The sequence below is a fragment of the Girardinichthys multiradiatus genome, chromosome X (assembly GCF_021462225.1).
Source record: "Girardinichthys multiradiatus isolate DD_20200921_A chromosome X, DD_fGirMul_XY1, whole genome shotgun sequence".
NCBI lineage: Eukaryota > Metazoa > Chordata > Actinopteri > Cyprinodontiformes > Goodeidae > Girardinichthys > Girardinichthys multiradiatus.
The window spans coordinates 20,920,830-20,947,349 of NC_061817.1; the positions used below are offsets into that span (position 1 = coordinate 20,920,830).

General features: G+C 40.3%; 3 protein-coding genes across 3 annotated transcripts in view; all 3 read right to left on the bottom strand.

The window, feature by feature from the left end:
* The window catches only part of LOC124862720 (rho GTPase-activating protein 17-like), a 29,168-nt gene extending 24,964 nt beyond the window's left edge, over positions 1–4,204 (bottom strand). The window contains exon 1 of the mRNA XM_047356793.1: positions 3,835–4,204. Within this exon, the coding sequence (XP_047212749.1) occupies positions 3,835–3,887 (53 nt within the window). The 5' untranslated portion in view covers positions 3,888–4,204. The remainder of the gene's footprint in view (positions 1–3,834) is intronic.
* Positions 4,205–9,899: 5,695 nt separating this feature from the next.
* Positions 9,900–17,203, bottom strand: LOC124862712 (meteorin-like protein). The gene is made up of 4 exons (XM_047356784.1): positions 17,026–17,203; positions 16,241–16,635; positions 13,067–13,126; positions 9,900–11,932 (listed from the first exon to the last, which is right to left on the bottom strand). The coding sequence occupies exons 1-4, from the start codon at positions 17,106–17,108 to the stop codon at positions 11,604–11,606; spliced, it is 867 nt and encodes a 288-aa protein (XP_047212740.1). The 5' UTR covers positions 17,109–17,203; the 3' UTR covers positions 9,900–11,603.
* A 2,676-nt stretch (positions 17,204–19,879) lies between these two features.
* On the bottom strand, positions 19,880–24,222 carry LOC124862708 (chromobox protein homolog 8-like). The gene is made up of 5 exons (XM_047356779.1): positions 23,723–24,222; positions 23,543–23,586; positions 23,077–23,142; positions 22,634–22,700; positions 19,880–20,942 (listed from the first exon to the last, which is right to left on the bottom strand). Exons 1-5 carry the CDS (start codon positions 23,789–23,791, stop codon positions 20,145–20,147), a joined length of 1,044 nt encoding a protein of 347 aa, XP_047212735.1. The 5' UTR covers positions 23,792–24,222; the 3' UTR covers positions 19,880–20,144.
* Positions 24,223–26,520: the final 2,298 nt, after the last annotated feature.

Genomic DNA, 26,520 nt, shown 5'->3' on the forward strand with positions numbered 1-26,520 from the left:
GAGTATGTACCAGAGGCCAAGCTGAACCTGTCAGATTCCTCCACCCAGTTTGAAAAGCACACTTCTCGACCCATCTGCACCTTGTTTGTTGTGGCAACAGGGGCAGATGTGTGCATGCATGTATGCACAAGAGTGAGAGTTGCCATGAGGCTTGTTGATGTCAGAAACACGCTGCAGTGTGACACAATCTGGGTATAAACAATGACATGTCATCGCTGTCAAGCTTCAAGGAAATGTTGACGGAATCGCTACTAGAGTATCTTGGGTTTGCAAGCGGGGAAAAAAAAGTCTCTTGTTTTCTGTCCTTTGGTTTTCATCTGTCTCATTTCCAATCGATATCTAACAAATGCACTGCGAGCTGCGTCTCCACACACAACTTCCCGTAGACCTCTGTCTCTGCAGCCGCCCGAGCCCACACCATGAGCCTAAACCTGGCAGGGATCAATCAACCATCTACTGCTCAGACATGAGGTATTACACAATACAGTTATGAGCTTCTTAGAATATTATCTTCATGCTCCACCCTCTGCATACTGTAAAGGCTCACCTCACTCGGGCCTTAAATGCCTCCACTGTTATTAAAAGAAAAGAAGAAAGAATACCTCTGGCTTTTTTTAATCCAGATTGTAAAAGGACAACATTTAAGGAATGTAATAATTTAAAAGCTAGAAATCAAGAGATTATAATGTATTCATTCACTCTCATGTAGAAACGTTTCATTAAAACAGGATTTGGATCAGTAGCACATGCTTACATTAGATAAAGTGCCTTGCAAAAGTATTATATTCATTGTTCTTTCCACATTACAGCCACAAACTTCAACATATTACTAAGGGATTTTATGACATGGTTTTTACATTTCTTTTCAATCTGAAAATTGTGTTATGCATTTGTATTCAGCCTCTAAAAGGTTTCCTTCCAGGACTGCTTTAAATGTACCTTCACCTGTCTTCCTAATCATTCACTTTACACTGCTAAAAAAAACAAAAACATCCCCACAGCATAATGCTGCCAACGCCCTGTCTGTTAGGAAGGTGTGTTCAAATTGATGTGAAATGTTGCTATTTATATGCTTCTGTGATCAAAGCTCAGTTAGTTGGACGATATGTTTTGGTAGCTTACCAGTTGTGCCATAGTCTTCCCATTTTATGATCAATAGTACTCTGTGAGAAGTTTAAAGCTTGGGATACATTTTTGTGGTGTGTTCTCTTTGCACTCAGGAGCCTGATTTTCCATGTTTCCAGACATGGGAATGCCGACTGGGAGAGTGGAGGATTTTTTTTTTATGGTTATTGTAAGAAAATTGTGATAGAAATTGTGATTTATCATGATATTGTGGACAAATAAATATTGTAGTAGATAAATGCACACCACAATTTCACTTCCCAATTGCTGCTTTGTGCTGTTCTGTCATATAAAGTCCCAAAAACATAAATTGAAGTTCCTGGTTGCAGCTTATATGAACACATTAAGCACGATGCTGCAGCGGATAACCTCTAAAGGGATAAGCTATAAACAATCCAATGATTCTTATCAATACTCAATTAGCATTGATTGAGCTCAGAGGCGGGCAGCAGCTACTGTTCTAAGAATAAACTCCTTCAGACAGAGACATGATGTACAGTGTCCACTATGCATGAAGACGTCATGTGCAATATGCTGTTTTTATGAAGTTTTGTTGAGTCATGTTGAGCAAACATCTGACCGCAGTCAGGAGTAATTCTATAACCTTTGTTTTATTAAAATACCTCGGTCAAAGCTATTTGTAAACACTGCTGTGTTTAAACTGTGCGTCATTCAACTTTCTTCCTACTATTAATCGACTGCAAATATAGCTGGTTTCCTCCTTTATAAAAAGAAAGAGACTTTCATTGTTTCAGCCTGCGTCCTCCGCACTGGAAATGCTTACTCCACAAAATCCCCTCAGTGTGCTGCCCATAACAAACCATCCCGACCTGCTCTGCCGGCAACACACTATCTGTTAAAACCAGCTGTGCTGTTGTTTGTGTGCAGCTGCGCCTCATTCAGTCCCTTCTAACTTTGGTTTTTGGTTTGTTATGCATCAAAGCTTGTCAAAGTATTAAACCAGAATCAGCTGGGTGTGGGATTAATTAAGCATGATAAGCTATTTATTTTCTAATTTGCACTTGTAAGCATTTTGAGCATTGTAAACCCCATCCAGGCAAAATTCAAGGTGGGTGTGTGCTCGCAAACAGTTTTGTTTCTCAATAAAGCAATCTCTGAGCGCGCTCAGTTGACTTTTACTGCTGTTGCACAACATGTGGAGCAATGACTGGGAGGAATCCACTGCCAATGCCTCAGAGTGATGGGTAAGTCATTCTAAGAAGGCTCTTGTAAGGAGAGCAACCACAGATTTATTCAGTGGTTTATAGTAATAGGTGGAAAGAAGTAATAGGTGGAAAGATTGGCGCAAAGTTGGCTGATGGAGGACAGGGCTGGGTGGCCCCTTAGGGACGGCGAAGAGGGCGAGACCGGGAACGGGTGGTCTAATCGGCTGTGCCATCAGGAAATGAGTCTTAAACTACATCTGAGGAAATTCCAGTCAGTCAAGGAGAGCATGAAATCTACATCTGGCACATTAATATAATTTATTGTTAGTTCTCAAAACTGATCCTTGTAATATAAAACAATTGATAATGAGTGCATTAAATTGATCAAGCTAGAGCAATTACTATTAGCACTGTAGGCAACAGATATTAAAGCTTTTAGTGTTTTTTTAAATAGAAAAAATTACATCTACATTTACTCCCTATAATACGTCCGAAAAATATTAACGCAGATAAAAAATAAACAATAAACGACAAAAAAAATAATAATAAAATGGAAATAATATGAAGATGTCAACTTTCTGGACGTGCGTCAAAGCCCGCTCACACCCCTCATTCCAGGCAGTTTTATATTCATTATATTTCTTTATCCAAGAATTTAAGACAGACAAACATAAATGAGTAGCAAATATTAATTAATCTATTCTGTTTTATGTCCTCCATAGTGCCCTTCCTGGACATCTGTCACTCACTCCTGGCCTCACTCTCAAATATCAGGTTAACACACTATTCAGGTAGAAAAAAAAAAAACAAATAGGAGAATTGTAGCGTTTGAAAATCATGGAAAAAAAAAAAAAAAAACATCAAACATATGAAATCAGCTGATGTTTGGTATAAGGTTACTTGTAAACTACAACAGACTATTTAGATCAAGACTCAAATTATATATTTATTTATTTATTTCTAAATTGGACCTGTTTTGGTGAGCCACCCCAAAATTATTATAGGGCCCCCACCTTGCCACCCCTTGAAAAACGTTTTGGAAACGCCCCTGCTCCATACAAAAACACAGTTATTTATTGAGTCCATTAAATTAGTCGAGTTGGCACTATTACTATTAGCCATATATGTTATATAAATAAACACTTTCAAGCTAAAATATTCAGCAAAATTGTCCCCAGCTATGCAATAAATACAAACTAACTAAATATTTAGAAAAAAACCGATAACAAATAGGATAAAATTATAAATAAAAGCGTAAGACATCGAAGCTTGCGGAAGCCTCGACTCACTTTAACTTTTATATATTAGTGATTTAAAGGCCTCCAGTTAACTGTTTGTAGCCTAAAAACAAAACCAAACTTCAAACAGCAGCTTTTTAAAAAAGTAACACTTAAATTTTTCCTTCCCTAAAATCCCGTCCCAGTACATCCGACACCGCCCACAACAACAAGCAGACGGCTGACAATAGAAGACCCAAATTATCCAGATTGAACGTTACCGACCCGGTTTAAACCGCAGCATTTGCCACCAGATCAGCACCCACCTTCCAACAGTCTGGTTGGCCAGCTGCTTCATGCGATTGAACTGTTTCTTCATGTTGAAAGTCCTCCTCCAAGTCTCCTTCTAGTCCGTAAAAGTCACCAACAGCACCGACTGAGTCCGACTCTCGATCATCCACCCCCTGGATCTAAAAGTTCCGCTACGTCGCAGCCATTGTTATTTTCACTCCGGTCACTTTCTACGCACTGAAAACTGAGAAGCTTTCAGAACCGAACCGGCTGACATCCGCCCCTGGTTTGGGTCTGTCCTCCCCCTTAAAAGAAATCAGTGTTTTCGAGCTGTGACAGGCGCCTGGTTCCCCACTGGTTTCAGAGCAAGGAGAGGTAGGAAGGAGGAAGTGCTTCTACTTCCCGACTGCAAACAAGCCTCATGGCCTCCTGGTGGCATGTGACACCTTTGCGAGAAGAAGCCATCGGTCTCAGTTTGTGACATTGTTGTCATTGCAAAATCAGACTTCTTTCAGAATAAATCTGCTTTCAGTTTCTACACAGATAAATAAATAAAAAGAAGAGAACCCCAGAAATAGGTCTATAACCACTGGGTTCCCCAGCTGTGAATTTGGATGTAGTTGTTGCACACCTAAAGTCTTTTTTAACTCATTTGGCTGTGATGGGATTTATTTTTGCACCTCTTTTTTTTTTTATAGTTAGCTGAATATAAACAAACGAGAAGAAATCATAGTGACCCCATGCGGAATCCGAAAATTGGGCCCCCTGACACCTTTTGCATCTTAGTATTTGCTTCATATATCTTTCCAGTAATCCTTTCATGCTTATGATGCACATGAGGAAAAAAAACTATAATTCAAAAGAATGTCAAATTTAAGGATACCCAGAGCTGTATACAGGTCCTTCTCAAAATATTAGCATATTGTGATAAATTCCATTATTTTCCATAATGTCATGATGAAAATTTAACATTCATATATTTTAGATTCATTGCACACTAACTGAAATATTTCAGGTCTTTTATTGTCTTAATACGGATGATTGTGGCATACAGCTCATGAAAACCCAAAATTCCTATCTCACAAAATTAGCATAGTTCATCCGACCAATAAAAGAAAAGTGTTTTTAATACAAAAAACGTCGACCTTCAAATAATCATGTACAGTTATGCACTCAATACTTGGTCGGGAATCCTTTTGCAGAAATGACTGATTCAATGCGGTGTGGCATGGAGGCAATCAGCCTGTGGCACTGTTGAGGTCTTATGGAGGCCCAGGATGCTTCGATAGCGGCCTTTAGCTCATCCAGAGTGTTGGGTCTTGAGTCTCTCAACGTTCTCTTCACAATATCCCACAGATTCTCTATGGGGTTCAGGTCAGGAGAGTTGGCTGGCCAATTGAGCACAGTGATACCATGGTCAGTAAACCATTTACCAGTGGTTTTGGCACTGTGAGCAGGTGCCAGGTCGTGCTGAAAAATGAAATCTTCATCTCCATAAAGCTTTTCAGCAGATGGAAGCATGAAGTGCTCCAACATCTCCTGATAGCTAGCTGCATTGACCCTGCCCTTGATAAAACACAGTGGACCAACACCAGCAGCTGACACGGCACCCCAGACCATCACTGACTGTGGGTACTTGACACTGGACTTCTGGCATTTTGGCATTTCCTTCTCCCCAGTCTTCCTCCAGACTCTGGCACCTCGATTTCCGAATGACATGCAGAATTTGCTTTCATCCGAAAAAAGTACTTTGGACCACTGAGCAACAGTCCAGTGCTGCTTCTCTGTAGCCCAAGTCAGGCGCTTCTGCCACTGTTTCTGGTTCAAAAGAGGCTTGACCTGGGGAATGCGGCACCTGTAGCCCATTTCCTGCACATGCCTGTGCACGGTGGCTCTGGATGTTTCTACTCCAGACTCAGTCCACTGCTTCCGCAGGTCCCCCAAGGTCTGGAATCGGCCCTTCTCCACAATCTTCCTCAGGGTCCGGTCACCTCTTCTCGTTGTGCACCGTTTTCTGCCACACTTTTTCCTTCCCACAGACTTCCCACTGAGGTGCCTTGATACAGCACTCTGGGAACAGCCTATTCGTTCAGAAATTTCTTTCTGTGTCTTACCCTCTTGCTTGAGGGTGTCAATAGTGTTCTTCTGGACAGCAGTCAGGTCGGCAGTCTTACCCATGATTGGGGTTTTGAGTGATGAACCAGGCTGGGAGTTTTAAAGGCCTCAGGAATCTTTTGCAGGTGTTTAGATTTAACTTGTTGATTCAGATGATTAGGTTCATAGCTCGTTTAGAGACCCTTTTAATGATATGCTAATTTTGTGAGATAGGAATTTTGGGTTTTCATGAGCTGTATGCCAAAATCATCCATATTAAGACAATAAAAGACCTGAAATATTTCAGTTAGTGTGCAATGAATCTAAAATATATGAATGTTAAATTTACATCATGACATTATGGAAAATAATGAACTTTATCACAATATGCTAATATTTTGAGAAGGACCTGTATATTCGTATCAGGCCCCCCAGTGGGTCGTTAGATGATGACCAGAAAGGCATATTATTATTTTCCATTAGTGTGTCAAGAAATAAAAAACGTAGGTAAAGAAAAAGGAGTATGATTGTTCTTGAGTCTGTTCTTGACATTATATCTGTGTTTAATTTGCTTGTTAGTGGTCTTTCTTTATTTAAAGCAGCAACAGTTGAGATCAAAAGTCTTTCTCACTTTTGTTTCTGAGTCAGAAGCTGAAAAGTTTAGGATATTTGCAGGATGGTTTCAGATTAACCACAACTCCATCTCCCACAGCTGTTTTTCCAGAGTGAACTGCTCCCACCTTGTGGGCGTTGCTGGTAATAATATCTTCTATTCGCCAGCTCCTTTTCTGCTTGTTAAACCGAGTTCAGAATAAACTGTAATCAGTCTAATCAGTCACTATGAAAGATTTGATGGAGAGCCAGTATGAACATAAATTTTCAAATCTTGTCACATTTCCTCAGTTGGATTTAGGTCTGTACTTTAAATAGGCCATTTTAACACTGGAATATGCTTTAATCTAAAGCATTCCCTTGAAGCTCTGACTGTATGTTTAGGATCATTGCCTTGCTTGAAGGCGCATTGCTCTATTAATCTTACCTTAAAGCATGATGCTGCCACCACCATGTTTTACTGTGTGGAAGGTGTGTTCAGGGTGATTTGAAGTGTTAGTTTTCTGCCACACGTGGCATGTTGCATGTAGGCCAAAGTGTTCAATGTGATTCTTGTCGGACTAGAACACCTTCCAATTGTTTGTTATGTGTCTCCTTTTGCAAGCTGCAAACAGAACGTATTAATAAGTTCGTCTTGCTACTCTTTCAGTAAGGTCTGATTTGCTGAAAGAAAAACCAACAAATGTCTTGTCAACAAAGGAAGTTTGTTGTTTAAAAGTAAATTGTGAAGAAGTCCACAGATATACTTTTGCAAGGGACCATATGTCAGAAACATACAGACTATATAGATACTTTAAGATTTATTTTCATCCTTTAAGAACACATTGTCTCATTTCATAGCTGTTGAGAATGAGCTCAGCCAAAAAAAAAAAAAAAAAGACCCTTGGCTTTCCCTTTGCTCTGTCTTTTAAACCAAAATGACACTATAAATATATACCCATGAATGATAAATTACAATCTGACCTCTGTAAAATCCTTCAGACTCAAGCCCCTTTCAGCTGTAGATTTATTTTAAGAAACACTTCAGTCAAAATTTGATTACTTCTCGCTTTCAACCACAAATGTTTGCCACTTTTTTTTTTGTAAAAAAGGACATCAAATAGCAACCTTTTCAAAGCCAAAAGACATGTCTTCTCCAGCTTTGTTTTCCTGCTACTCTGTCCCTACTCTCTATAGCTGCAGAGGTGAATGCCAGCGCGGCTCTGGAGGGTGTCATGCTGTTTCCATATTGTACCCCTTAGCCTCCCCGCAGCAGTGGCCCACATGGGAAAGCAGGCCGGGCGGCAGGATAAACCAATTACTCCCCAAGTCATAGCGGACTCCTGCCGCTGCACCATGCCGCGGCTCCGGGCCCCTAGCCCTCCTAGCCTCGATCCCCATGAGAGCCAGCTGGAATTCCCAGAGATGGGAATTGTGTGGACTCAAAAGCCCACTAAGAGACTATATTTGGCTTGAAAAATTGACATGGTGGGCTCCCTGGGAAAGAGCTGGGGGAGGCGACATCATACTGAGCTTCTGCAGGGTTTTCTATAGGGGCATCCTTATGTAACTATGATAAGCTGTGTTAATTTTAGTACACTTAAATGTTCAGTATTATTATCAGTTTTGTAAATTGGGGATGAGTTGTTTTCCTTTGCATTAATTGGTGTTAATGCAAAGAAAACATACATAGAAGCATGGAGATTCTCCATTAAACAAGGATGAATACCCTTTAATTAACAATGATGATTTTGTCTATGTAATGAAGAATTTATTAGATCATTAATGACATTGAAGTTTTTTTTTGCTGATTAAATTAGGTAAAAAGAGACACAAACAAAAATAAAACAAAGTTGCTACATTAAATCTACTCTAATACTCTAAAAGTAGTAAGACGGCAAGTTTTATGAAAAGCAAATTAAACATTCAGAGTATTATCTATGCTGAATAAAGTGTCACTTTTATACAAAATTATTTTGGTCTCTTGGGAGTTTAAATAAAGGGACTTGCATCCTGATTTAAGTTTTATTTAAATGTTACATTGAGGGTAAAATGTTGGGAGAAAAAACAAAAGTGAAAAAAAGGGAAGAATAACTAAAAGCTTCAGAACAACCATTGATGTTCAAAGTTCCAACACCAGAACCACCAGCAAAAAAGAATAGGTAGCCTTACTGTGGTCCAGATTCAGCTAAATGACTCGCAGGACAGTTCACGTTCCGTCTGGATTTGCACTGAAGTTCTGGTTCCGTTTTTTCAGATGCTTTGGTGATTCCCCGCTTTGGATGAGGAACCACAGCGAAAATCATTGAGAAATTTTACACCAAATTAGACAAACATTGCAAAACTTAAGATGGAAAAACAAATTCAGCAGAGTTTTAGAGGTCCTGGTTTCAACTTTGCTTGATGGTTTTGATTCTTTTTTTATACCTCTGTTGGACTCTCTGAACGTAGTCGTTTTAGAGGCCAGCAGGCTTAGCCTTCAGAGGAGTTGTCACTAGGGGCTGATCAACCAATCAGAGCAGACTTGGAATAATGTGAGAGATATGGCCCAAGTAAAGGTTTCTCATGCAGCACATGGTACATGATTATTATGATGCTTGCCTACTTATTGGTTCTATTTAACCTGAAAACAGGAATAATAATTAAAAAAAATTGTTAAAAAATGAAAAAGAAAATGGAGAAATATTGTTGCTTCAGTTAAACAGATTTTATGCTCCTTCTTTCTTGCACTCTGGAGTCCTGATGGCCTCTGTCTGTGACTGCAGCTGCAACAACGGTTATTATGTCTGCCAGAGGCCTTGTCACCACAGGGTCATTGTGTGCTCATCATTCACCATGCAGTCATTTACACTTTCATTGGCAGCTATTTAGTCCTCATAAAAAGTTTAGCACACCAATTTGTGAGCTCAGCTAAGCCAGGGAGCAAAGTGTGGAAGAGCTCAGAAAGCAGGTGCTTTAAAAGTTCATTAATTGTTCTCCTGGCTAGGAAGGGCCAAAGGGGGAGGATCCCTGGGATTTGAGGGGCCTCACATGTGTCTACTTATTTTCTTGAGCCAAGAAGCAAGGGGGCATAAACCTAAAAAGAAAGTTCTGATTCTGACTTGTGGCAATCCACGAATGTTCTTCAACCATATTATCATAATAATATTAGCATGAAGGAAAGGGGACATTTTGAACAGTTCTGCAGGGAAACCCTTTCTCCCCAACAACCAGGAAAGGAGAGGAGGTGGAGATTCTCAGGAGAAAGTTGCTTCAGAAAAAGAGATGTAAGGGTTTAGTTGATTGATCTTGGGGATTCTGAATGAATGATTACATTAATTTTGAGGATAAATATTTTTCCATGGAAACATTAGTTTGAATAATTAACAATTCAAGAATCACAAATATACATTTTAAAAGTTTGTGTGTAGTTTATTCAAATATGCCAATAAAAAGCTACAAATTTAACACATTACAATTTTGTTTTTTTATTTCTTGCCTCAGGGAAGAATAAAAGCCAAGAAAAAGAGCACACACATGTAAATCTACAGGGTTTTAAAAATTATTCACACTTAGAAATCTTTTTCACATTTTGTCATGTTACAACTACAAACTTAAGACCCCTTCACTGTGATACCCCTAAATAAAATCCATGGAAGAAATCACCTAACTAGTAAATAGAGTTACCTGTGTTTAATTTCTTCTCAGTGTGAATCCAGCTGTTCTGTGGAGTCCCCAGAGGGTTTTTAAAGAACATTAGTGAACAAACAGCAATATGGAGGAGCAAGGAACACCACGCATAGATCAGGAGTAAATCTGTAGAAAACAGAGTTTTTGGGTATAAAACAATATCCCAATATTTGTAAGAAAAAAAAAACATATTACACACCAACTGCAAACCTACCAAAATGGTACCAGCAGGCCAGATAAGGAGAGCATTCATTAAGGAGTAACCCTAGGCCCATGGTAACTCTGGAGGAGGTGCTGACATGAGCCACAGGGGACACAACAAAGATGAGGAAGAGGGTGCTATGATCAGATGAAACCAAAATTTAACTTTTTGGCCTATATGCACAACACTATACATGAAATAAAACTAACAATGCCCCTCCCCCTGAGCATGCTGTCACCACTGTGAAGCGTGATGGTGGCAGCATCATGCTCCGGATATGTTTTTCTTAAACACAGAGATGATAGAAATATAGATAAAGTTAAACACAGGGCAACATTGAGTGGAAACAGAGGCTGCAAAAGTCATGAGACATTTTCATGTGTTAGGATGGCCCAGTCAAAGTCCAGATCTAAATCCTATGTTTGCTTGAAAATTACTGTTTGCAGAGAGATAGAAGTATAGGCACAAATGTCAGTCTCTAGAGGTGTAAAGCTGATAGAAACATAGCCCCAAAAGATATGCAGTGAAAAAGTATTTCTACAACGTTGACAAATGAGATGAATACATATGAACATCAAAACCTCCTGTTGTATCAAGAGTTACTTTATGTTGGTCTATCACAAAAAATCCTGTGAAAATTTCCTGGGGTTGTTATGTGACAAAATGCGAACGAATACGTGCATTATTTCCTTCATGACAAAGCTTTAACTTTTTTTCTAACAATTTCAAAAATCAACCAGTATTATTTTAAATAATTTCTAGCTTTAATGCCAGTCTGGAAACACAAAAACAAAAAACTTTTATTTCAATTGCGATGATAACAAGAAAATACAGACTCCTACAGGCATATGTATGTACAAGCCTAAAGTCATTAAGTCAAGCTGTGAGGACAAATAGTCAATCTTCGTCTTCCCTCCCACCTCAGGTTCTAAAGCTCTGATTGCACCGAGACCACAGAGTGAACAACAGCTAATGTGAGGAGAGTTTAAAAAGAGAGCAGCAACCCATCCCCTCCTCAGCCTCCCAGGAGTAAAGGCAGTGATTGGAGACAGACAAAGGCCAACCCTTTCTGAGCCTCAGTTCAGGAGGCCCTGCTGTTCTGCCCCACCACATGCGTTTTTCAGCAGCATTTCAGCAGCTTTGCCCCTGCTGTGGACCTTGATGCCACCTTGTTGGCATATGACAGCTTTACAGGGTCCCCACAGTGCCATTACAGAGTCTATTTGGCTCTTAAAACAACACACCTCTTCAGTCTAGGGGGAAGTTGCAGAAAGTCCTACGTCCCATCCTGGCCTTGTGATAGACGGACAAGAAGTCTTTGTAGCGTGGGGCGCACCCTAACCAAGCTTCCCCAAAATGGTCTGACCCTGTGAAGAGAAACTGTCCGTCCCCAGGCTTCACGTGGCACTGCAGGAGCGTTCGAATGCGTCCACGTCGGGACTGAGACGACACATATGGATGCACTTGTTGCTCAAACACTCCACTGCGCTGCCAGTAAACCTTTGTTGTCCACACCTCCACCAGTGATGTCTGCCGTCGAGAGTCATGGAAGACATTCTTGATGTAGCCTCGAACCACTACAAAATATAAGAAAAGGTTTCCTTAAAAAACAATTATTTTTTTTTAAACGCAAGTGCCACTCTTTTTGGTACCCCTACTGACTGTACAACCAACTTTTTTCAGTTGTACAGCATTTGACACTGTGTAGACAATTAGTAGCAATTACACCTTAAACCACCACACATGGTGTATGTATACTACTAATGCCTGTTCATGCATGTTCCATACACACCAATGATTGTGCTGGAATCACTTTGATCACACAAAGAGATCATTCTTCTTCCCACAGTCTCTCTAGATGTGTCAAAGTCAAATACGCAGTGAGCCAAAATTTAAATTGGACAAGAGGCAGGCCATCCTTAATGTTTATTCAAAAAACTTTATATGTTATATTCTTTGGCTACAGTAACATTTGCTTCACAAACAACAGGTTCGAATCCCTGCATGGAGTTTGCATGTTCTCCACATGCATGCGTGGACTCTCTGGGTACTCCAGCTTCCTCCCACAGTCCAAAAACACGACTGTTAGATTAATTGCTTTCTCTAAATTAATAGGTGTGTGTGCATTGTTGTCTGTTTCTGTGTTGCCCTGTGATGGACTGGCGACCTGTCCAGGGTGTACCCTCTCTGTCACCCAGTAACCGCTGGAGATAGGCAAGGGATAAGCGTGTATGGACTATGGAAGGATAATTTATTTTCCCCCAGTTAATAAATGTACTCAGGTTAAAGATTGGATTTTTCTAAAATTATGAGATATAGCTGTTACAATAAAAGATAATGTTTCATTATTATTATTATTTTACAACCAGATGTGGCTGTAAGTGTGGGGGTTGCTGTAGCTTCTTGAAATAAAAATTAAGTGCCTGTAATCTTCAGCAGTTAAAATACTGTATATGGCAACAAAGGGGAACCACTTGTTCAGCAGTTGGTGTTTTCAGTTCCCAAAACTTTACTGAGTTTCTACATTTTACTTGTGTGGTGCTTTGCAACAAAACGTGATGCAACACAGAGATGAACTGTTGTAATTTATTGTTATTTGTATTATAATGTTTTTATTTATTATAATGCTTTATTTGCAAAGTGAAAAAGTTCTAACTGAACCTAAAACAGATGTGGGTTGCCTTATACGATCAAACCCTGCATGTACTTACCAAAATCACTGCTGCAGACAGCCATGAGCAATTCTGTGTCATTGCAGGGTCGGCATGAAGCTGTGGGTGAAGAGAATACGCATGCTGTGTTAATATAAGCTGATTTTTTGACCCATTTTTCAACTTTCAATCAATAGTTCTTGCCCTTTGAGATTCCTATCCATTATGCCTGACAGTGATCGAGAGAAGGTTGTCAATCCTCCCTAGTGCTTCCCTGACCTGCATACGGTCTCCATTCATCACCGAGCCCACATCACAGACCGGGGCTCCATGGTTTACTTGAAGGAATGCTGCTCCTGCATTTGTGCTCTGCCCACAGCATCACCTCCACATCCACACCCCACGCTGGTCTTAACCCCATGTTTGGCTTCTTTTGTGCACACCTAATTGAATGACCCCATGCCAATGCAGAGGGCTGCAGGAGTCAAACACTCCGCCAGACTGCCAATACAGAAAAGATAAACAGGCAGCTGTTTATGAAGGGCAGGGGATGACATCAGCACGCCAGGAACGGCCCACACACATGGATAAATGCTAATAAATAGACTGGTACAATGATAAGGCATTTGTGGAATCTGCAAAGTATTTGCGTGTTGAATGCAGGCATGCTGGCCCGGTGCCCTCCAGCCGCCCTGTGGTCTGCTGTGTCATCTCTGCTTTGTGTCCTGATGGAAACCAGACAACCAGACAAAACACAAGACTGACCTGCAGCTGCTTTTTCTCCTCAACAAGACACATCCCTGTTAAATTAGCACTGTTTTTATGCCTGATTTTAATATAAAAACATATGTTTTTGATGAGTTTTGAGTGTGTTTCTCTTTTGTTTTGGCTGATGTGGTTTTTACTTCAGACAGGGATTTGGGCCTTTTCTGTTGTGCTGAAGAAAGAGCTGAGACTAAAAATTAAAGCTCTTGTTTTACTGGTTCGTGTAGGTTCTGACCATCACCCATGGTACTGAGATAAGGATCCTGAGATAAGGAATCAGATCCTGGATACAAGCAGCCAAAATTAGGTGGTTAGATGGTGTCAGATTTGGAGAAAGAGTGAGGAGCTCAGTCATTCAGGGGGAGCTTGAAGAAAAGGATGCTCCTCTGCATTGAAAAGAGTCAGATGAGCATCTTGCTCAGGACACTGCTTGGCAGCCTTCCTTTGGAGGTTTTCCAAACACATCCCTGTGGAAGGAGAGAGCCTGAGGCTGACCAAAAACTCACAGGAGGTTTTAAATATTTTTTTGCCCTTGGGACCATCTTAGAATTGCTGAGAATGAGCTGGAAAGTGCCGCTAGGCAGAAAGATGTCTAGGTTTCCCTCCTGGACTTGTTATCCTCGTGACCCAGTTTCAGATAGGCGAAGATAATGGATGGACAGATTATTTGCCATTTAAAGCCAACAACATGCCTGCTGGCCAATGCTTTCTTATTGGATTTTAACTGGTGTTTTCCCTGTATGACCTTTCATTAAAACAGGTCTTTCTAACATGCGACAGTGCAACCATATATTCAAACCGAAATCTCAACCCATCTGATGTGTCTGATATTCAGAAACATTACTGAAAATCATTTCCTTTCCTTTCCTTTCCTTTCCTTTCCTTTCCTTTCCTTTCCTTTCCTTTCCTTTCCTTTCCTTTCCTTTCCTTTCCTTTCCTTTCCTTTCCTTTCCTTTCCTTCCCTTTCCTTTCCTTTCATTTCCTTTCTAAAGCCCAATCCAAACTTGCAAACAGTACCCCTAAACATTGTAGGTTGCTGCAAAGATCATCACTTTACTTTTAAAACGTTTAAATTATCTTTAGTTAATTACAGATCCAGGTGAGTGTTCAATGCTTATTTAACACCTTAGCAAAGAATAATGGATCCTGGCACATACATATTGGGAGACACCCAATCATTTCTGTCGGACTTTGCAGCTCTAACAAAAAAGCTTGGTTGTCTCCTCACATGTGGAGTTCCTCAGGGATGTATTCTTGGTTTCATTTTTGATCTACGTTTTTATGCCATAGTTAACTAAAGCTACAGTTATCTTGAGAGCCTCACTGGACTGTGTCGAGTCTAGACCAAACATCAGATAGAAATGTCTATGAGAATAAAATAAATAGATCAATTTTGGACCTTCTTTCTTATGATATAAAATCTTGGTTCATTGGAACCTAAATACATGCCAACATTATTAATGTCTGTTGTCTAAGTCAGTTTCTTTGACAAGTGTGCCCTCTTTTCAACTAATCTGAGAAAGTGATCTTGGCCTGTGTTTCATATAGACTTGACTACTGTAATAGCTTCTATTTTGATATTAATCAGTTACTGCTGTCAGATATAAAATGTACCTAAGTGTTGCAGCTCAGTTTTTGACTGGTACACACAAGCCAAATGACTTCTCACCTATTTTGGCCTATTTACAATGACTTCCTGTTCATTTTTATTTTTTTTCAACAACTATTGGTTTTTTTGAGTTTGTATCTCCAGACATCTGCTGCCTTTTAACTTTATATCAAATATATAATAGTTTGAAAAGGTCACTGAGGTCAGGTTCTTAGATGTAAGGAGCAGTGGGATGTAGCCTGGTTTTCTTGCTAGGTCCTTTTGGGTCATAACAAACACCTCCCACCTTTAATTATAATTTAAAAACTCACTTTTATTATTTGACATGTAAACCAAACTGAGGTGTCATATATTTTACTATATGAAGTTAGTGATTTTTAATAATTAAATGGGTTTTCATTTAGTTTTACATTGCTATAGACCTACTTATATGGTTCTACAACTTTGGATCAACGTTTTCAAGACTACTAAAATAGTAAGGATATAGTTAGGTCTCAACATGGGCTAAATAGTGTTGATAAAGTTTATTTAAGTGAATTTGTTTCAGTCTGTTCTTCTGTTCTCACAAAGAGAACGTATTAATAAAACTCTGCTGGTCCATCAGTTACTTTTTAATGTACATAAAAAACAATCACCCTTAAAAAGATTAAAAGAAATGTGTGATAACTGACAAAATACTTTTTCACCTAATTAACAATTATTTCAGAAACATTCTTTCTTTCTTTCTTTCTTTCTTTCTTTCTTTCTTTCTTTCTTTCTTTCTTTCTTTCCTTACCCATAATTTGAAAAATAAATACCCTTATACGTGTTTAAATTACAGCACCCAATTAAACTTAATGAACAAAAGGGTCCACACTCACTCTCCAACCCACTGTTGGCGCTCCTGTTGCGCAGCAGCTTGTATCTAAAGCCCACTATGCGTCTGCTCCATGTTTCGGGACTCTGCGGACCGGCCTGGAGGTAGATGACGGGCCTGTGTGGCTCACCCGCCTGGAAACAGAACACTTGCCGCCCGGTGCGCCCGCCGTCTTCTGTCACCAGTAGCTCCAGCTCTCCGGCCCGCTCAATAAAGACGCTGGCTCCGCTGAGGGATGGAAACTCTTGGATGCAGACCGTGTTGTACCGGATGGACGACAAATTGGGTTCGAGTGCCACCCTGAGAGCCTGACCCGGGTAGACCCACCTGACGGAACCCTCCGTGCAGCGGAGCCGCACCTGGAGAACGATCCTGGGGTCCGCGCCTACTGCAAAACCGCTGCATGCAAAAGAACCGGAGCCTGGATTTAAGCGGCCTTTTGAATCAGATTCTGACGGCATGCACAGTGGTTTTTGAATGAAAAGTTTTAAAAAGTACTCATTGCAAGTATATAGCTAATAATCGCAATGAAAATTTATAATAAACATAAATAGTTTATGTCTTAAAAAAACAGAAAATGTGGGTGAACGGTTAAAACACCCCCACCCAACTATAACTATCATATTAAATATGCATAATCATTTACTCGTCTTACACAACTATCCAAAATGTAGTTTCGGACGTTTTTAATAATATGTTAACAGTGTATAATTGTTTGTGTTGCCATTTGACCTGTTTTTTTTTTTTTTCATGAATATATTATTTTTTAAAATCAGAGAAGCTGCTCACCTTCCAGTCCAGTTGCAAAGATCAGCTGCACAACGAAGAACCAAAACAGGCAGGCAGGCGACGATGATCACACTTGGCAACATATCCGGAGGAATCCACAGAGAGGCCGACGGCGGTGCATGGTTTGAATGCTGAGAGGGAAACCTGCAGAGCGAACTGAAAAGACAAGCAGATTGCCTTCTGGCTGCAGATCTCCCTCTCTCTCTGTCTCTCTCTCTCTCTCAGGATCCAATTAGTCCTGATCCAGTTGTTAGGGGCTGCTGGCCTCTGCAGCTTATTATATCTGCCCCTCTGAAGACCCGGTCAGTTTGAAAAGACTGCGGCCATCTGTTGAGAGCAGTGCGCTTTTCTGCAGCGGTATTCACTTACTTGAAGAGATCCATTATCCTACTTTTACATTAGTACTGAAGTGTCCAGCCACATTCTTTAAACTCTCTGTTAAAACCCCTGAAACTGTTTAAGATCTGCTTGTAAAGCAGAGTTAAGTGCAAATAAGGGTACAGGATGTATTATATATAGGAGGTAACTCAATTTTTTTTGCATAAAATGTGTACATTTCTCCTGTCCAGGGTGTACCCCGCCTCTCGCCCATAGACTGCTGGAGATAGGCACCAGCTCCCCCGCGACCCACTATGGAATAAGCGGTAGAAAATGACTGACTGACTGACTGTGTACATTTATGGACAATTTAATTGAGGCTGAGACGATTATATAAATATAAATGTAAAAAAAACAAAAACAAATTCAAGGTTTATAAGAAGACTCGGGCCTATATATACAGGACCCATAACTAAAAAATTATAAACTGACAAAGGCATAATATACATGAAATCTGAGCACCTAATAAATAAAAGTCAGTTTACATAAAACAGTTTAGACCAGTGGCCCCTCAGTCTATATGACAAGCTCACACTCTTGTGTGTGCAGTATATGTACTGTTTACAGCACCTTGCAAACGCTGCATTGAGTTTAAAAGTTGACTTCATAAATCTAAAATTGCTTTGCATGTGCAAACGTCTGCATCTAGACATTTCCTTCACTCCCCCCGCAGCATTAGAGTGGTGCGTGTTTGTGTTTGTACTCCATCTAGTGGCAGGAGGACACACAGACACACGTGTCCTCACATCTGGAAGGCTTCAGTGGCCTGAGCAGGAGGGCTGTAACTCATCGAGCTGCAATTTTGTTGTGCAGAGTCGTGCGGAATTAGTTACCAGCTTTCATCAATGATTAATCAGGTCAGTTCCGCTTCGTTTTAACCTGCTGCCTTTTTGCATACACGTACACACCCTCAAGATCTTGGCAGTGCCTGGCGACATCTTGTGGAGTTTAAACTCAGTGGCGCGTAATAGTTCAAGTGCTGCATAAAGACTGCTTCCATGAGATTTGTACGTTTAATCCACGTGTTTCAGTGCTGAACACAGCTTCTGTCATGATCATGAAAGCATGCAGGAATATGATCATATATGTCAGTCCAAACCACTGGATTCGATCTTAGATGAGTGTCTTGAGAGGTGAAATGATTAGTTCATTTTATTGGCACATTTGATCTAAAGTAAAAAGAACAGACAGAGAGCGAGAGTAAAAAGAAACTGGTTGCAGTGATTTTCCAGGATTTCAGGGAGACAAAGCAAAGTCAGATGAATAGCGGCTTTGTGCCCACAGTCACAGAGAAGCCTGGCTTCTACAGCAGGGCCCTAATGGATCAAGGTGATGCATGACCTTAATGGAAAACCCCGATCTCTAAGATATTAGCCCGAAGCTTCCCTTCAAAGATAATCTAACCAATTTCAAATAAGGGAAACGCTGAAAAACTCGTTTATCCAACAGAATGCGGCTCCCTGCGGGCGCACATTGCACCCAGATGGCTCACTGGGCCGGGTATTAAAATATCGGTTATTATAATTTAATCTGTTTTTATTGTAATAAAGAAACGGGTTTAATATAACTGATGTTGTGTTTACATCCACATCCGACCTTTGGATTCCTTCTGAGAAATGCCTGCAGCGTAATCATCTGTTTGTATGGCATAAAATGTAATCAGCAACAATTCTATAATTCATTCAAAAACCTTTATTCTGCTGAACCTATGCGTCGTCATATAGCCAGATATATGCGCCAGTAAAGTTCCTGCTCAAATTTCAACAAAACGCTGCGACCCCTAAACAAAAGACCCACATTAAAATGTGACAAGAAAGTCCGACTGTCTGGAAGGAAAAACTAAATTAAAGACTAAAGAATTATGTACTGGGTCCCGGGGTTACCTAGTAGAACATTTTAGAAATCTAGATAAAAGTTCAGAACATTAAGAAAATTCGCATATGCATGTCTAAATTTGGACATGATGAGATTGCAAAAATGTCTATTTCAACTGCAAGTGGGAGTACGGTTATCTATCTCATTGGAAATAAGACATGCACTTCTCAAAAGATATTAAAACATATTAAAATGTAAATGGCACGTTGAAAATGTTATATATTATTCTCAGTTATCATTGGGAAAACCTTTATAGACAATACAGCCATCAAAGCCTTGTTATAATAGCTACCAGCTTTTTGCCAGCCCCCCCCCCCCCCCCCCCCACCACCCTAATCTTTAGTTCAATCTTTAGTATCTATATCTATATCTATCTATCTATATATATATATTTCAAAGTTCTGCCTAAAGAGACTTCATACTCCAGAAAAAATATAATTGTGCTCTTTTTGACAAATAGATTCCCAATAATTCATGAAAATATCTTTTTGACATTCTGATGGAAGCTACAAGAACTGCATGCTTTAGCAAACAAGTGAGAAACTACAAACCGTTTGACTTCTAATTTCTGTTACAAGGACAGATATAAAAAAAGTCAAGATTTTCACTTTTTTGTTTCTGTTTATTGTGGATCACTGCTACAGGTATTATCAATGTATATGTTTTTACTATCAGTTAGGGCAAAAAATGTCAAAATGAACAACACCTCCTTATCATACAATGCCTCTTTCATTTTTATTTTCTCCAGCAGCGTATTAAATATCTGTATGTACACGTTTGAAAGTTACATAGAAAAGATATAGTCTTACAGTAGGCCTGTTTGTTAGTTGCGCGTTAATATTCCACTGTGAACTACATGAAAATACTCATCTTTTATCTTTGAAAAAGCCTTTAGCAGTGCTGCTCTCTCTGATGGTCACAGTCAACAGATTCATGGTGACATCTGTCACCGTCACAGTGTCCCAGTTGGTGAAACAGGGGTTCCAGGTTGGGGTTAAGGGAGCGGACGGGTCGGGCTGTGGGGACAGGACAGGGACTTGGTGTCTCCACTCCTCTGCGGAGCGCTTCAGCTTGCTGTGTTGGGGAAAATCCCTCCCGCTCAAACTGTAAGTTCTGCGTCCCTCCGGGTCACTTTTACGCATGCTTGGACTGAAGGCACATGTGTAAGACAGCCCTGTGTGTCTCTGCTCACTGCTGGATTTTGGCGTGATTGTGGTTTCTTCCTGAAACCTCTTGGTCAGCTGCAGGAGGCTGTGATCTGACGTCTCTCCGTGATGTTGCAGGTGTCGGGACATGATGGACTGCTCTTCCAGTGACCTGCTCCGCTTGGAGGCCGGCTCTGCCGAGCTGCAGGCGTCATGCGGATCATAATGCAGGTGGAGCTTTGGCTTGCGCCCTCGCTTTCTGGGGCACCACATGGACTGCTGGTCCAGGAGAGCTTCTGTTTGAGTGGGTCTTGGCCTCCTCTCCAGCTCTGGGGCACGGATCGGGAAGCTTTCCCCTCTGTTGACCGCGCTTGGGGGGAAGATGGTGGGAACCACAGCACGTAAACCTTCGCGGGCCCTCGGAGTTATGACAGGCTCCGGGGTGGGATAGGACACCTGAATTGCTCTGGGAGTGTCTCTTCTAAACTCATACGTCTTCTCTTTAGCTTTGGCTTTGGCCTGAGGACAGAGATGGTTAAAAAGGAAGAGTGATAAGGGGACATCTCCAAGACAAAAAGAAAAATAAGTCATTATATTGGCACGGTTGCAGGATCAATCATGGAACTGGCCCTTGAAAGAAAAAAAAAAAGTGAAGTGTTGTTATAGACTTCATAATCACATCAGAGACTGCTGACTTGACAGATGTCCAGCAGACTGACACTTAGTCAAGGTTGAAAAAAGGAAATTGCTAAAGAAGCACTGGAGGGTTCATAGAATGTTGCATGCATGCATATTATTGGTCAATTAAATGGAAGGGAAAAATGGTGTTGAAAAATATGCTCAAGCAAAAATACCGTTATGGGAGAATTTTAAAGCAAATTCCAATTTACAGATTGGGGGAGATCCACAAGAGGCAGACTGCAGGAGTCAGAGTTTTAAGAGCCACCACATGCGTTAAACCACTCCTGAACCAGAGAGAACATCAGAAGCATCTTATTTGAGAGGAAATGGGACTGGACTGTTACTCAGAGGTCCAAAGTCCTCACTTTAGATGAAAGTAAATTTTGCATTTAATCTGGAATTCAAGGTCCCAGAGATGGGACATGTACCTCAGGAACCTAATTTTCTTGAGGTCCATGGGGAAGTTTCCAATGGCATGATTTGGGAAATTGTGTCATCTGCATGTGTTGGTCCACTGTGTTTTTATCAAGTCCAGATTCAAAGACATTTTAGAGCACATCATGTTTCCCTCTGCTGACAAACCCCATTTCATTTTCCAGCAGGACTTGGCACCCACCCACACTACTAAAGGCACCAATCCCCGCTTTATTGGCCAGCAGGCCTGACCTAAACCCCAGAGAAAACCTTTGGAGTATGGTCAAGATGAGGGTCAACACCAGACCTAACAATGCAGATGACCTAAAGGCTGCAATTAAAGCAACCTGGGCTTCCATTACACCTCAGCAGAGGGGTTAACATACATTTCAGTAGGTTAAGACTTCTGTTTGGAAAATTATTTTTTGTATTGGTTTCAAGTAACATTCACATTTTCTGAGAAATTGAATTTTGGATTTTCATGAGCTGTAAACTTAAAAAATATCCCGCTGTGCAATGAATCGAATACATGAGTTTCATGAGGTGGTTAGGTCTGTTCAAAATGGCTAACCAAGACTGATTTTTAACATCTTTGTTTGGGCTAAATTTGGGCAGGACCCGCCAGCCCAAAGTAAGTCAAATTCTCATAGAAAACATCTATAGTGACATCCAGGGCTTGCAGGATATACTTACACATTTGCTTTACTAGTCTCCACCTATTTCTTATGAAGTGCAGAATTATTACAAATAATTATTACTATTATCATAATGTATATTTAAAATGAAAAAAGAAGAAAAAAAAATTATTATTATTATTATTATAAATGTAGGGAATATTTGACCATAAAGATTATTTTGTGGTCTATGCCCTATAAACCTGGAGATATTATTTATTATATTCTACATTTTTGGCAGACATGACGTTAAAGCTTTTGCGCAAATCTACTTTTAAAATCCAAAAAATGCTCAACCCCCTCTTCCACAGTTTGTCATATTCTTTCCCTGACAGCAGCGGTTTCACAACTGGTACGATCTGATACTTTTATAAAACTCAGAGATTAAATCACACGATTCATTAAAAACTTGGAGGAAAGTTTATGAAAAGATTCCCCCACCTTCAGGAGAAAAGTCTCGGGTTTGGGTCCCCTCTTTTTGGGCCCGAACAGCTCCCTTTCGCGCTCCCTGCATGATGAGCACAAATCACAAACCAATTAAATTACAATAACATTTCTAGTTAATTTTACAATTCATTCGAAAAGTTAAAATATTTACAAAAAGGACAAAACTTTATTCATACGCGACATTTAAAGTAATGTTTATGGATTTTCGAAAAGAAATGTCCAAAGTTAAGGAGACATTCTTGGTGGAGATGATTGAATAAGAAACTAGATTTTTTTTTTTTTTTTTTTTTCAACCACTTCCTTTCAGAAAAATATCAAATTAAGATCAGAATGCAGACCCATTCCCTTTATTATGTGTGCATTTTTTGCGAGGCAGATTGCACGGTGCCATCTCCTCTCTGCAGAGAGGCCTACTGGGGAGCTGTCAACCATCTCACCTCTCCTCGAAGGCGGCAAACAGGCGCTCGTCCAGGATGTTTTCCTCCGGCTCCCAGGTGCTGTATCTGTACCACAGAAACCACAAGAACTTTATTTAATCGGGTCAGAACTCGTGTCATCGCGCCCACGCGGTCTGCTCCACGCTGACTGTGTGTTGTTGTTTTTTGTTGGTTTTTTTTTTTTTTTTTTTTTTTTTTTTACATGTGAGGCTACTTGAAGCTGCGATCATAGCGGAGAGTGACGCATGCTGACTCCCAGCGTCTTCCGAGGCAAGTGGACGCAGAGTAGCGACACAATCGGGCGTTTTTACCAACACCTGACTGGCGCAGACTGCGTCATGGAGCACACGAAGCGCACAAAACAATATAAAATGCGTGTAAAAACAGAACGCGAGGCGCTGCAGTTGTACAATCGGCCAGGATGGAGCGCTGTCCTTCGCTGGCTCTGCTGTTTTTCTATACTCACTTCTGAGACCATCCCTTCCATTTCACCAGATATTCCCAGCGACCCTGCAAAAAACAAGCAGATCCACAACAGCGATCAGGTTATCGGGGAACTGGCCAGTCGAGCCCGCACGGACACATGTTTTTGCGTAACAGATGCTGTCGGAGCGGTGTGGGTGGGAGATAGAAAAGCAGCGAATACCCTTCTGATCCGCCGTTTGATGATGGACTCGGCTGCGAAGACGCTCTCGCCGACAGCTGACAGCTCCATGATTCACCATGCAACCACGCCGATTTCTGCCGCTACTATTTTTTCTGGCTTCCCCGTTTTCGTCCTCTCCGGGGCTGTTTAATTCCGCACATCCCATAATACGCAATCTGGAGTGGACGTCATCACGTCTCTTTCGTGTTGCCAGGCACCGCGGTCGAGGTAGGACGGATCGCTGGTGGAGCACATTGGCTCAGTTGTTGCTACGTGCTCCGGGTCTCTGAGCGGAGGGGAGGAGCCCCGGCGCTCTGGCTGCTGTACAGGAATGTCTGGCACAGTGCGGGGAGCCAAGCCGAGGAGAGTCCCGGAGGGGGGGTCCGTTGACCCCCGATCTCTCTGTGGGGGGCGGCCAGAGCCATAGCGGAGCGTAAATCATCCCCTGTTTTAGAAACTAAGCAGAAGAGAAATGGAAGCATGCTTCATTAAAGACCCAAAGAAAAACTCATTCTCAATTAAAAGGATATTAAAAACATACAAAAAAAAAAATATGTCAGTCAGTCATTTTCTACCGCTTATTCCATAGTGGGTCGCAGGGGAGCTGGTACTTATCTCCAGCAGTCTATTAAAGTACAAAAACAAATTGACAACACACGCATAAATAAAAAATCCACACGAAACAGCTGCAGCACCTGGAAACAAACAGCTTGAGCACAACTGAGCAGGATAAATCAAAGCTGATGGCCCCACAGCTTCATAAACGATTTTTTAAAGACGCATTCTTTTAATATTCCGAGACAAAGGTAGTTCTGTCACACCTTTTGCAGTTTCACTTGCAAAATGCCACAAGGCCATGGCGCGTCTGATCATACGCAAATGGACGTGTGTGCTTCAGGTATTAATTGAGATTGTGCGCCGCGTCTCTTTGAAAAAAAGTCATGAAGATATTCAGAAGAACATGAGCGCACAAAAGGAGCTCAGATGACAGATTGACTGATTTTATTACTATTTCTTTCCCGAGTTAGACATATTCACGTCAGATTCCAAGAATGGCTTTAGCCGCTTCCTTTATTTTTCAATTGCATCCTCAGTCTGTAGTAGAAAATTTAGCTTATAGAAAGTCAAAGTATTTTTTTATTCATTTCTCAATTTAATCTAACAAGATAATTATGTGGGATAACTGACTGAAGACCAGCTGGCAAGAAGTGGAAAAAAAATCGCGTTTTAATCTTGTGTTCCTGCAGCAAAATCAGTGACACGGTTTCTGATCTTTGATCATTCATGTGAAGTTGGATGACGGGATACCGCACTTAAATCAATTTTGCAAATATAAATAAAATTGAAGAAAAGAAAGTAACTGGATATGCAACCTGTCACCGGCACAGTGTCCCAGTTGACAACACAAAAACACACAAAAAAAAAAATATATATATATATAGTTTTTTCTTTCTTTCTTTAAATGGAGCTCAAATACATTTAGGTTTAACCCTGTCAATTTTCCCTGGCTCTCTGTAAAGCAACGCATGAACCATTTTTTTTCAGTGCAGTCTGAAAAAATAAAATGTTCAGGCTTTCTTTACTTGATATTTTATGAACTTCATATTTGATTTTTGATTCACTTATTTTTATGTAACTATTTTTTATACTTTACTCCTTTCCTCAATATATTTAAATAATTATTTTTTATTATTTATATTTATTTTTGCTTTTTAGATAAAACTGAAAATATTATTATTATCATTATTATTATTATTATTACACATCAGAGCTAATGTAAATGTGGCCATGGCAATTTAAAATGGGATATAGAGATTTTTTATGCATTTAATGTAGCAGCGTTTCTACTTGAGTCTGATTGAGGCGCTTTATTTTTTCACTTAAGTCTTCACTTATTTATTCTGATTTATTACAAATTGTTTTCTTTTAATTCAATGAAAATTCTTGTCGCAATTTTCTGTATTTCAAATGTACATTTAAACAGTAACAACAATAATCGCCTGTGTCCTGTGATTCTAAGATTTATGCCAGATCGTTAGAAGTTGCGCAGAACTTTTACTCCCCAGTGATAAATTGCATCGGCCTTCCTGATTATGAAAACAAACAAGATTGTGCTCTGCCAGATGACCCACACTGTCTTTGGTAAACTAAACGAAAAGTCAAGGAGCTGACGACTTCTTTCTTCTAAAAGCAATTATCCAAACTCTAGAGAACATTTGGGCAGTAATGGGAATACACCGTGGTTCTTTATTATATGCATCATGCTCCTCTTGTTCAGGTTTTATCTTTGTAAGGAGATGAAGATGTATGGAGAGCCCTTGGAGGCCTGTATGAGTTTATAGAGTTGATAAGTGAATCTGTTGTCCCCCAATTGTATAATTAGCGACTAGAAGTTTCAAATGATTGTTATGGCGGTCTTATTTTGTTCAAGTGATATAATTTGGCATCTTTAAGTTATTTTGGCGATTTGAAGGAGCTGAACTCACAGAATAAACTGAAAGGTGTTAGGGAAATAATTTCACACAAATCTTTATGGTTTATAGCAAAAGTAGCCTTAAGAAATTTAAGGAAGAAATAAACAATTGGATCTGTGTGTAGTTTATTTTGCTATTTTCCCTATCTTTGCTCTTGATAATGTCAATTAAAGGCGTAAACCCCGCCGCAGATCTGCCGAATGTGGACCTAATCTGAATCAATTTCAGAATCCAATTGTTAAATTGGGACGCAGCCTGAGCCAGAAGGAAGTCCGTCCGCACATTTTAAAGCTGCGGGGGGCTGAATTTCTATCACCGAAATGT

What these genes read in the sequence shown, in the direction of transcription:
- LOC124862712 (XM_047356784.1), bottom strand. Translation starts at nt 17,108, where the DNA reads ATGTTGCCAAGTGTGATCATCGTCGCCTGCCTGCCTGTTTTGGTTCTT. An exon ending in CGCCAACAGTGGGTTGGAGA is followed by an intron (nt 13,127 to 16,240) that starts GTGAGTGTGGAC and finishes CTTCACCCACAG; the next exon opens with CTTCATGCCGACCCTGCAAT. An exon ending in TGTCTGCAGCAGTGATTTTG is followed by an intron (nt 11,933 to 13,066) that starts GTAAGTACATGC and finishes TATATTTTGTAG; the next exon opens with TGGTTCGAGGCTACATCAAG.
- LOC124862708 (XM_047356779.1), bottom strand. Translation starts at nt 23,791, where the DNA reads ATGGAGCTGTCAGCTGTCGGCGAGAGCGTCTTCGCAGCCGAGTCCATC. An exon ending in TTTGCCGCCTTCGAGGAGAG is followed by an intron (nt 22,701 to 23,076) that starts GTGAGATGGTTG and finishes CTCATCATGCAG; the next exon opens with GGAGCGCGAAAGGGAGCTGT. An exon ending in CCGAGACTTTTCTCCTGAAG is followed by an intron (nt 20,943 to 22,633) that starts GTGGGGGAATCT and finishes CTCTGTCCTCAG; the next exon opens with GCCAAAGCCAAAGCTAAAGA.